Raw genomic sequence first — 12,260 nt, forward strand, 5'->3', positions numbered from 1 at the left:
TCCCCCCATTGCCGCCCTCCCCCCATAGACTAGTTCACTGGGGGTTCAGTCTTAGCAGGACCCAGGGCTTCCCCTTCCACTGGTGCTCTTACTAGGATATTCATTGCTACCTATGAGGTCAGAGTCCAGGGTCAGTCCATGTATAGTCTTTAGGTAGTGGCTTAGTCTCTGGAAGCTCTGGTTGCTTGGCATTGTTGTACTTTTGGGGTCTCGAGCCCCTTCAAGCTCTTCCAGTTCTTTCTCTGATTCCTTCAATAGGGGACCTATTCTCAGTTCAGTGGTTTGCTGCTGGCATTCGCCTCTGTATTTGCTGTATTCTGGCTGTGTCTCTCAGGAGCGATCTACATCCGGCTCCTGTCGGTCTGCACTTCTTTGCTTCATCCATCTTGTCTAATTGGGTGGCTGTATATGTATGGGCCACATGTGGGGCAGGCTCTGAATGGGTGTTCCTTCAGTCTCTGTTTTAATCTTTGCCTCTCCCTTCCCTACCAAGGGTATTCTTTTTCCTCATTTAAAGAAGGAGTGAAGCATTCACATTTTGATCATCCGTCTTGAGTTTCGTTTGTTCTAGGGATCTAGGGTAATTCAAGCATTTGGGCTAATAGCCACTTATCAATGAGTGCATACCATGTACGTCTTTCTGTGATTGGGTTAGCTCACTCAGGATGATATTTTCCAGTTCCAACCATTTGCCTACGAATTTCATAAACTCGTTGTTTTTGATAGCTGAGTAATATTCCATTGTGTAGATGTACCACATTTTCTGTATCCATTCCTCTGTTGAAGGGCATCTGGGTTCTTTCCAGTTTCTGGCTATTATAAATAAGGCTGCGATGAACACAGTGGAGCACGTGTCTCTTTTATATGTTGAGGCATCTTTTGGGTATATGCCCAAGAGAGGTATAGCTGGATCCTCAGGCAGTTCAATGTCCAATTTTCTGAGGAACCTCCAGACTGATTTCCAGAATGGTTTTACCAGTCTGCAACCCCACCAACAATGGAGGAGTGTTCCTCTTTCTCCACATCCTCGCCAGCATCTGCTGTCACCTGAGTTTTTGATCTTAGCCAATCGCACTGGTGTGAGGTGAAATCTCAGGGTTGTTTTGATTTGCATTTCCCTTATGACTAAAGATGTTGAACATTTTTTTAGGTGTTTCTCAGCCATTCGGCATTCCTCAGCTGTGAATTCTTTGTTTAGCTCTGAACCCCATTTTTTAATGGGGTTATCTGTTTCCCTGCGGTCTAACTTCTTGAGTTCTTTGTATATTTTGGATATAAGGCCTCTATCTGTTGTAGGATTGGTAAAGATCTTTTCCCAATCTGTTGGTTGCCGTTTTGTCCTAACCACAGTGTCCTTTGCCTTACAGAAGCTTTGCAGTTTTATGAGATCCCATTTGTCGATTCTTGATCTTAGAGCATAAGCCATTGGTGTTTTGTTCAGGAAATTTTTTCCAGTGCCCATGTGTTCCAGATGCTTCCCTAGTTTTTCTTCTATTAGTTTGAGTGTGTCTGGTTTGATGTGGAGGTCCTTGATCCACTTGGACTTAAGCTTTGTACAGGGTGATAAGCATGGATCGATCTGCATTCTTCTACATGTGAACCCCATTTTTTAATAGGGTTATTTGTTTCCCTGCGGTCTAACTTCTTGAGTTCTTTGTATATTTTGGACATAAGGCCTCTATCTGTTGTAGGATTGGTAAAGATCTTTTCCCAATCTGTTGGTTGCCGTTTTGTCCTAACCACCGTGTCCTTTGCCTTACAGAAGCTTTGCAGTTTTATGAGATCCCCTTTGTCGATTCTTGATCTTAGAGCATAAGCCATTGGTGTTTTGTTCAGGAAATTTTCTCCAGTGCCCATGTGTTCAAGATGCTTCCCCACTTTTTCTTCTATTAGTTTGAGTGTATCTGTTTTGATGTGGAGGTCCTTGATCCGCTTGGACTAAAGCTTTGTACTGGGTGATAAGCATGGATCGATCTGCATTCTTCTACATGTTGACCTCCAGTTGAACCAGTACCATTTGCTGAAAATGTTCTCTCTTTTTCATTGGATGGTTTTGGCTCCTTTGTCAAAAATCAAATGACCATAGGTGTGTGGGTTCATTTCTGGGTGTTCAATTCTGTTCCATTGGTCTATCTGTCTGTCTCTGTACCAATAACATGAGTTTTTATCACTATTGCTCTGTAATAGTGCTTGAGTTCAGGGATAGTGATTCCCCCTGAAGTCCTTTTATTGTTGAGGATAGTTTTAGCTATCCTAGGTTTTTTGTTATTCCAGATGAATTTGCAAATTGTTCTGTCTAACTCTCTGAAGAATTGGATTGGTATTTTGATGGGGAATTGCATTGAATCTGTAGATTGCTTTTGGTAAAATGGCCATTTTCACTATATAAATCCTGCCAATCCATGAGCGTGGGAGATCGTTCCATCTTCTGAGGTTTTCTTCAATTTCTTTCTTAGAGGCTTGAAGTTCTTATCATACAGATCTTTCACTTGCTTGGTTAAAGTCACACCGAGGTATTTTATATTATTTGGGACTATTATGAAGGGTGTCATTTCCCTAATTTCTTTCTCGGCTTGTTTCTCTTTTGTGTAAAGGAAGGCTACTTATTTATTTGAGTTAATTTTATACCCAGCCACTTTGCTGAAGGTGTTTAACAGGGTTAGTAGTTCTCTGGTTGAACTTTTGGGGTCACTTAAATATACTATCATATCATCTGCAAATAGTGGTATTTTGACTTCTTCTTTTCCAATCTGCATCCCCTTGATCTCCTTTTCTTGTCTGATTGCTCTGGCTAGAACTTCAAGAACTATTTTGAATAAGTAGGGAGAGAGTGGGCAACCTTGTCTAGTGCCTGATTTTCATGGGATTGCTTCAAGTTTCTCTCCATTTAGTTTAATGTTAGCTACTGGTTTGCTGTATTTGGCTTTTACTATGTTTAGGTATGGGCTTGAATTCCTGTTCTTTCCAGGACTTTTATCATGAAGGGGTGTTGAATTTTGTCAAACGCTTTCTCAGTATATAATGAAATGATCATATGTTTTTACTTTAAGTTTGTTTATATAGTAGATTCCGTTGGTGGTTTTCCGTGTATTAAACCATCCCTGCATCCCTGGCAGGAAGCCTACTTGATCATGATGGATTATTGTTGTGATGTGTTCTTGGATTCGGTTTCCAAGAATTTTATTGAATATTTTTGCATCAATATTCGTAATGGAAATTGGTCTGACGTTCTCTTTGTTTGTTGGGTTTTGTTTGGTTTAGCTATAAGAGTAATTATGTCTACATAGAACAAATTGGGTAGCGCTCCGTCTGTTTCAATGTTGTGGAATAATTTGGATAGTATTGGTATGAGGTCTTCTATGAAGCTCTGATAGAATTCTGCACTGAACCCATCTGGACCTGGGTTCTTTTTGGTTAGGAGACCTGTAATGACTGCTTCTATTTCTTTGGAATTATGGGATTGTTTAAATGGTTTATCTGTTCCTGATTTAACTTGGGTGCCTGGTATCTGTCTAGAAAATTGTCCATTTCCTCCAGATTTTCAAGTTTTGTTGAATATAGGCTTTTGTAGTAGGATCTGATGATATTTTGAATTTTCTCTGATTCTGTTGCTATGTCTTCCTTTTCATTTCTGATTTTGTTAATTTGTACACAGTCTCTGTGTCCTCTGGTTTGTTAGGCTAAGGGTTTATTTATCTTGTTGATATTCTCAAAGAACCAGGTTTGGTTCTGTTGATTCTTTGCATAGTCCTTTTTGTTTCTACTTGGTTGATTTCAGCTCTGAGTTTGATTATTTCCTGCCTTCTACTCCCCCTGGGTATGTTTGCTTCTTTTTGTTCTAGAGCTTTTAGGTGTGCTGTCTAGCTGCTGATATATGCTCTTTCCTGTTTCTTTCTACAGGCACTCAGAGCTATGAGTTTTCCTCTTAGCACAGCTTTCATCGTGTCCCATAAGTTTGGGTATGTTGTACCTTCATTTTCATTAAATTCTAAAAAGTCTTTAATTTCTTTCTTTATTTCTTCCTTGACTAGGTTATCATTGAGTAGAGCATTGTTTAACTTCCATGCATATGTGGGAGTTCTTCTCTTATTGTTATTGATGACAAGCCTTAGCCTGTGGTGGTCTGATAGCACGCATGGGATTATTTCTATCTTTCTGTATCTGTTGAGGCCTGTTTTATGACCTATTATATGGTTAATTTTGGAGAAAGTACCACGAGGTGGTGAGAAGGTATATCCTTTAGTTTTAGGATAGAATGTTCTATAAATATCTGTTAAGTCCATTTGGTTGATGACTTCTCTTATTCTGTCTAGGACTCTGTTTCATTTCTGTTTCCATGATCTGTCCATTGATGAGAGTGGGGTGTTGAAATCTCCTACTATTATTGTGTGAGGTGCAATGTGTGCTTTGAGCTTTAGTAAGGTTTCTTTTTCGTATGTAGGTGCCCTTGTATTTGGAGCATAGATGTTTATGATTAAGAGTTCATCTTGGTGGATTTTTTCCTTTGATGAATATGAAATGTCCTTCCTTATCTTTTTTGATGAGTTTTAGTTGAAAATCGATTATATTGGATATTAGAATGGCTACTCCATCTTGCTTCTTTAGACCATTTGCTTGGAAAATTGTTTTCCAGCCTTTCACTCTGAGGTAGCTTCTGTCTTTGTCTCTGAGGTGTGTTTCCTGTAGGCAGCAGAATGCTTGATCCTCATTGCATATCCAGTTTGTTAATCTATGTCTTTTTATTGGGGAATTGAGACCATTGATGTTGAGAGATATTAAGGAATAGTGATTGTTGCTTCCTGTTATATTTGTGTTTGGATGTGAGATTATGTTTTTGTGCTTTTCTTTTCTTTGTTTTGTTGCCATGACATTTAGTTTCTTGCTTTTTCTAGGGTATAGCTTGCCTCCTTATGTTGGGCTTTACCATTTATTATCCTTTATAGGGTTTTGTTTTTAGAAAAATATTGTATAAATTTGGTTTTGTGATGGAATATCTTGGTGTCTCCATCTATGTTAATGGAGATTTTTGCTGGATACAGTAACCTGTGCTGGCATTTGTGTTCTCTTATGGTCTGTATGACATCTGTTCAGGATCTTCTGGCTTTCATAGTACCTGGTGAGAAATCTGGTGTAATTCTGATAGGTCTCCCTTTATATGTTACTTGACCTTTTTCCCTTACTGCTTTTAATACTCTTTCCTTTTTTGTGCTTTTGTTGTTTTGACTATTATGTGACAGGAGGAGTTTCTTTTCTGGTCTAATCTATTTGGAGTTCTTTAGGCTTCTTGTATATTATGGACATCTCTTTCTTTAGGTTAGGGAAGTTTTCTTCTATGGTATTGTTGAAGATATTTACTGGTCCTTTTAGCTGGGAGTCTTCACTCTCTTCTATACCTTTTACCCTCAGGTTTGATCTTCTCATTGAATCCTGGATTTCCTGTTTTGGACCAGTAGCTTTTTCCATTTTACATTGTCTTCGACTGTCTGTCAATGATTTCTATGGAATCATCTGCTCCTGAGATTCTCTCTTCTATCTCTTTTATTCTGTTGGTGATGCTTGTATCCGCAGCTCCTTTTCTCTTCCTTTGGTTTTCTATATCCAGGGTTGTTTCCCTTTGTGCTTTCTTTATTGCTTCTATTTCCATTTTTAATACCTTTGCCTGTTTGATTGTGTTTTCCTGTAATTCTTTCAGGGATTTTTGTGATTCCTCTCTATAGGCTTCTACTTGTTTATTTATGTTTTCCTGCATTTCTCTAAGGGAGTTCTTTATGTCTTTCTTGAAGTCCTCCACCATCATGATAAAAAATGATTTACTGAGCAGTAGAATTGAACTAACAGAAGTGTGGGTCAGGGACTGGTGCATTTCAATGAACAGAAAGAATATCTCTGTGATAGTGTTATTAAGTCACTAATTGGCCTGTATGCTAATTTAAAGAAGTCTATCTTCACCTACATACCCTGAAATAATTAGGTTATTAGAGCATTCCATTGGAAAGAATGAAGTAAGGAGAAAAAGTACAATATTCAGAGAGAATAATGAAAATCAATATGATAAAAATATATTTCATACCTGTTTGAAATTGACTTGAATAAATATAATAAATACAAAGAAATTCAGAGTATGCTGTTTCTTATGATTTTAGTTGTTCCATATATTTACATGAGATTCTAGCAAGCAGTGCTTTAATAGAATTATCTCTCAAAACAAGGTGAAATTCACCGTACTATAATTATTAACAGTCTCTTTACAACTAATTGGTTAGATGACTACCTAGTCTTTTTCTTCCTTTAGCTATATAGAATGAGTGACGAAGTCTATTCTCTTACTGACTTGAAACTTGTACCTTAACGTGGTTGGAAGTAGTTCATTTGCATGTAGAGAATTAGCAGCATAACTTAGAGCAGCAAGTCCTTCTGCCATCATGGCCATGATAAAACGCAGGGTCTCCATTTCTAGAGAGAAGGGGACCAAGGACAGTGATTAGTTCAGCTTGGCTGTAGTAATTTGTAGTTCTCAATTCCCAAACAAAATCCCCATCATCAGAGGGGTGTGTTTGTGTGTGTGTGTGTGTGTGTGTGTGTGTGTGTGTGTAAAATACAGAGAGGAAAATCAGCGCAGAGAAAAGAAATACACCATGGCTAGTGTGTTGAGAAAAGTGACCAATTTACTGATGATGGTTTGTGGAGAATCAAAGTTTTTGGTCAATTGTGTTCACTCCCTTATGTTTCAGAGAGTGGTGAGTCTAGGGGGAATTCACTTTCATGTTTCCTCTCTAGTGCCTCAGTGGTCCTTCATGTAGAATATGAGAATGTAATGGGGGGGGTCAGGAAAGAATTCAAGGTGTTAAAGTTTTGTAGGTCATTGAAATCCATGGTAAATATGGAATAAAACAAAAGAGTGTCTTATAAACCTGGAGGCCTATACTGCTGAGGTGGCATATTCCCCAGGAATAAAGAATAAGAATTCCTTCTAGGACAATGTCAGACTGTGGCTACCTTTCAAAGAAAGTTTCTTAGAACTATTTTCCAACTTCATTTTAAAAGTCTCATGAGTACTTCAAACACTGGAATGTGCTTTGAATGGTGTGGTTGTTTCAATAAGAATGACCTCCATAAACCCATATATTAAAAGGTAGTAGAACTTTTTGGAATGATTATAAGGATTATAGGTTGTGGCTTTGGTAGGGAATCTAGGTGTCAGAAGCCCAAGCCAGGTTCAGCATCTCTCAGCCTTGGGTTAGGATGAAGCTCTCTTACTTACCTCTCTATACCACACTTGCTTCCTTCCCTGCCCCTGCCATCGTGCTTACTACCATGATGATATTGGACTAAACCTCTGCAACTTCAAGCAAGCCCCCAATTAAATGTGCTCTCTCATAAAAGTTGCTTTGGTTGGTCATGATATTTCTTCACAACAATAAAAAGTCACTAAGACACATACTGGCACAAGGGACTTGATTGACTATATTGTGACAGGCTTGACCATAATGGTTGGATGATTTAAGTGCAGTTTTGTGGCCATAGTAGTAGAAGAATAGAGGAGAGTGACAAGGCTTATTTGAATGGTGGAGGCCCAGCTCAACAGGTTTTAAAGGGGAAAATTTCTAGTAACTGGTTAGCAAACATTCTTGAGATTTGGAAGCAAAGAATGCTGTTGCTCTTTACCCCCATCATAAAAAGATATGCTTCAGACTAAATAGTTTAGGATTAATTAACTCTGACAGAGCCTAGTATTGATTGTGTCACCTGGTTATTAGTGGTCACTATTATATAGATCTACATGAAAAGGAGAAAACAGAGAAATAAAAACAATGCAAAAGGCATAGTTTGGGGAGAAAATGAGTACCAGTCACTATAATAGAGCTAAGCCCAGTTCTTAAGGAGATAAAAAATATTTAAAGCACATTCTAATGCTTAGCGGAATAAATGGAGTGATAACATCAGGGTAAGAAACAAACTAGTAATGCTTCCAACTTTTAAAATTAATTAAAGAAAGTCTTAAGTTATAAAGGAGACCATAACCAAAAGAAAGCTGGTGCAAATATAATTGAATAAGGGAGCCAAGTTCCATCCTCATCAAGTAGCCAGACTTGATAGGTTTAGCCAGTTGGATGTGGACTAAAAGTCAAGGATATAAAAATGGGGTGGTGAAATATACCTCCATGACTGAGGAAATCATTTGATTACAAGTATGTGTCAGGTGGTTCCCTGATAGAGACCAAAAGAAAGCATTGTCTGAACTGTGAAAGTAATCCCTGGATTTTATTTGAGACCTCAAGATGTTGAAGGCCAGAGTAATACAAGCTAAGGGGAGCTGAAGAGTAGGAGTGACACCCACCCAAGACATAGAAATGGGTTACAGCAATCAAGGATGAAAGGAGTTTGGAATCAAAAGGGCATTTGACATCACACATGGAAATGTAGAGTTTGGAGTTTGTCCGGAAGGTTTTCATTTGCTTTGGGACAGAGGCTCCTCATTGTGTTCTATTTCTTCCCTTTTCTAATAGTAATGGATATTCTATACCATTCTATGTTGGATGTTATCTTTTTATTTTGAATTCACAAAGATTAGACTTAAGAGATTGTCGTGAGTCTCAGAAGAGACTTAAACTTTGGACTTTTAAAAGTGTTGAGAGTTTTAAATGCCTATGGGGCCCAGAGACTGGAAGTGGCAGTTTGAATAAGAATGGTCCCTCAAAGACTCATAGTTTTGAATGCTTAGTCACTGTGACCAGTGCCACTATTGGAAAAGAATAGAATAAGTAGGTGTGAAGGAGGAATTATGTCATAGGTTAGAATTTGAGGTGTTAAAATTCCATCCCAGGCCAGTCTGTCTTGTGGCCTATGAATTAGGATTTAGATAGTAGCTGCTTTACCAGTTTCTTGTTTACCTGACGTCATCATCATGCTCCATATTATGTTGACAGTTAAGTAAATCACTGAAATGTTAAGCAAACCTTCATTTAAGTGCTTTCTTTTATGACCCTTTCCATTAATCATGTTGCCTCTTCACAGGAATAGAACACACACACACACACACACACACACACACACACACACACACACACAGAGAGAGAGAGAGAGAGAGAGAGAGAGAGAGAGAGAGAGAGAGAGAGAGAGAGAGAACAGATAAATCAAGGGTTATAAAATCATCATGAATGTATAAAAAAAGTATTATAATCATTCCTTTTAGCAAAGCTAGTTGACTACATGGGAACCACTGCTTATTACATGTATGTACTTAATTTAATAAACTCAGTCTCAACATTTTTGATTTTCAGTCTATTTGTTCTTCTATGTACATCTCCTATATTCTAACACAACTAAAAATTATTTTCAACTCAACTGGCATAGCAAATACACTTGTTAAGATATTTTTTGTGGGGGTTGGGGATTTAGCTCAGTGATAGAGTGCTTGCCTAGGAAGCGCAAGGCCCTGGGTTCGGTCCCCAGCTCTGAAAAAAAGAACCAAAAAAAAAAAGATATTTTTTGTGTAATCTGGGGGAGAATTATTAGATCTAAAACATATATGCCTAGAATAAAAAATGTAATGACCAAAAATGAACTCTTTAATAAAGCATGTGCCCTAAATTTTCACCATAGTCACCAGACATTGTTTGATTAGTGCTCTGATTTATTATAGGCAAGGGATGATAAATGCTCAGGAAATGGAAGAACATAATTTTTTTGTGCTTACCCCCTTACCTTGAGGTGCAAATATAGCAGTCAGAATAGAGATTCCCCTCAGGAACATGATAACCATCTGGGTTATTCTACGGCCGATGTGATTAAGTACAAAATGTCCAATAACACTGAATAGTATGGATGATACACTAATGAGAATCTGCAACAGTTCAATATTATTACTCAGGTGTTGGAGGTGAATTGCCACGCCCACACCTGACAGTATAAATAAAAGTCTGTAGAGAAAAAAGAAGAAAAGCATATCACAAAGTTTGGAATTAATGTTCAACAGGTCTTAATATCATTGGACAGGAAATCATGTTCTAGTAGATTCAGTTCAAAGGTATTTTTGCGTTTTAGATATTTTTACTTTTTAAATAATTATTTATTTATTTGAATATATGAGTATACTATCACTCTCTGATTTATTGTAGGCAAGGGATGATAAATGCTCAGGAAATGGAAGAACATATTTTTTTTGTGCTTACCCCCTTACCTTGAGGTGCAAATATAGCAGTCAGAATAGAGATTCCCCAGAGAGGGCATTGGATCCCATCATAGATGATTGTGAGCCACCATGTGTTTGGTGGGAATTGAACTCAGACTTCTGGAAGAGTAGCCAGTGTTCTGCGCTACTGAGCCATCTCTCCAGCCTAGTGTATAATTTTATAGCCACAAAAAATTATTGGGTGATGAGGGAGCACATAATCACTCCTGAAGTTTTGGGAAGTATTAGCGAATTTTTGGTGTATGTGATGGATCTTTCTGTAAAGTCACCTGTGTGAAGCTCCCATCCTTCCATCTGTACATGTTCTTGAGTTGAAGGTATTTATGTAAATTGTATTAGAATTTTTGTCCTCTTTAAAGTGGAACCAGACAAATGTGGAGTAACAACATCCCAGGGTACACTGTGATTGACATTCTCAGCATCAACCCATGGTGATGAGCCTGGAAAGGTGTTTGGATGCACACACTCCTAACTGCATGGTAAGCTCTGTGTGGCTACACTCAAAACTCTTTGACTACTTCTAGCTGCAGAAATGGTCATATTCTACCTCAACTCTGTCAGTAAAAAATTCGTTTCTACACTATTTCAATAGGCACATTGTTAGCCTACCTTATAAAGGACAGGATATATATCTGCTTACGTAGGATGGGTGTGTGGAACAAGTCTCTTGGAGAAGGTCTCATCTTCGCTGCCTCAAGTTCCTTCTTCATACTTGTTCTTACAACCTTTGAAAATAAAACCAAGAGTCTGTTTAGTTTTTGCAAAATGATGAGAACTCTGGGGCATTATAGACACTTGTATAAGACCAGATCAATATACATTGCTTCTATATACTGAAGATATGAAAATTAAAGATACATTTACAGCCAAAAATGAGAGTGAAATAAAAGCCCAGGAGACACAAAACACTCTGGAGATTTCATTTTCTTTCTTTTCTTTTATTGGATATTTTCTTTATTTACATTTCAAATGTTATCCCATTTCCTGGTTTCCCCTCTGGCAACCCCCTACCCCATCTTCCTCCCTTTGCTTCTATGAGGGTGCTCCGCCACCTACCCACTCCCACTTCCATGCTGTGCATTCCCCTACACTGGGGCATCAAACCTTCCCAGGACCAAGGACCTCTTCTCCCTTTGATGCCAGACAAGGCTACACGTGAGGCTGGAACCATGGATCATTCCATGTGTACTCTTTGGTTGGTGGTTTAGTCCCTAGAAGCTCTGTGGTGTCTGGTTGGTTGATATTGTTGTTCTAACTATGTAGTTGCAAACCTCTTCAGATCCTTCAGTCCTTTATCTAACTCTTCAATTGGGGTCTACACACTCAGTCCAATGGTTTCTGTGAGCATCCGCCTCTATATTTGTCAGGATACAGGTATAATGGGCTCCTGCCTGGAAGCACTTTTTGGCATTAGCTATAGTGTCTGGATTTGCTGAGTGTATGTAGGATCGATCACCAGGTGTGGCAGTCTCTGGATGGCCTTACCTTTAGGCTTTGCTGCACCATATTTCTCCATATTTCCTCCTGGGAGTATTTTGTTCCCCCTTCTAAGAAGGACTGAAGCAACGAAACTTTGGTTTTCCTGCATTTTGAGCTTCATGTGGTTTGTGAAACTTGAAGCAATACCACTAAAATCAGGGACTAGACAAGGCTGCCGAGTCTCTCCCTACCTATTCAGTATAATACTAGAAGTCCTAGCCAGACCAGTTAGACAACAAAGGAGGTCAAAGGGATACAATTTGGAAAGGAAGAAGTCAAAATATCACTTTTTGTAGATAATATAATAGTATATTTAAGTGACCCCAAAAGTTCCAACAGAGAACTCCTAAGCCTGATAAACAACTTCAATAAAGTGACTGGATGTGAAATTAACTCAAACACATCAGTAGCCTTCCTCTTACTCAAAGGATAAACAGGCCGTGGAAGAAAATAGGGAAACAACACACTTCAAAATAGTCAGAAGTAATATAAAATACCTTGGTATGGGTCTAACCAAGCAAGTGAAAGATCTCTATTACAAGAACTTCAATTGCCTGAAGAAAGAAATTGAAGAAGCTCTCAGAGCATG

At 38.4% G+C, this 12,260-nt stretch overlaps 1 protein-coding gene across 1 annotated transcript in view; it reads right to left on the reverse strand.

The window, feature by feature from the left end:
- Positions 1–12,260, reverse strand: part of Slc22a28 (solute carrier family 22, member 28) — a 70,490-nt gene that overhangs the window by 14,841 nt on the left and 43,389 nt on the right. Inside the window, exons 6-8 of the mRNA NM_134379.2 lie at positions 10,802–10,917; positions 9,706–9,920; positions 6,345–6,453 (exon numbers count right to left, since the gene is read on the reverse strand). Coding sequence (NP_599206.2) covers positions 6,345–6,453; positions 9,706–9,920; positions 10,802–10,917 — 440 coding nt within the window. The remainder of the gene's footprint in view (positions 1–6,344; positions 6,454–9,705; positions 9,921–10,801; positions 10,918–12,260) is intronic.

The sequence above is a fragment of the Rattus norvegicus genome, chromosome 1 (genome assembly GCF_021556685.1).
Source record: "Rattus norvegicus strain SHRSP/BbbUtx chromosome 1, alternate assembly SHRSP_T2T, whole genome shotgun sequence".
Classification (NCBI taxonomy): domain Eukaryota; kingdom Metazoa; phylum Chordata; class Mammalia; order Rodentia; family Muridae; genus Rattus; species Rattus norvegicus.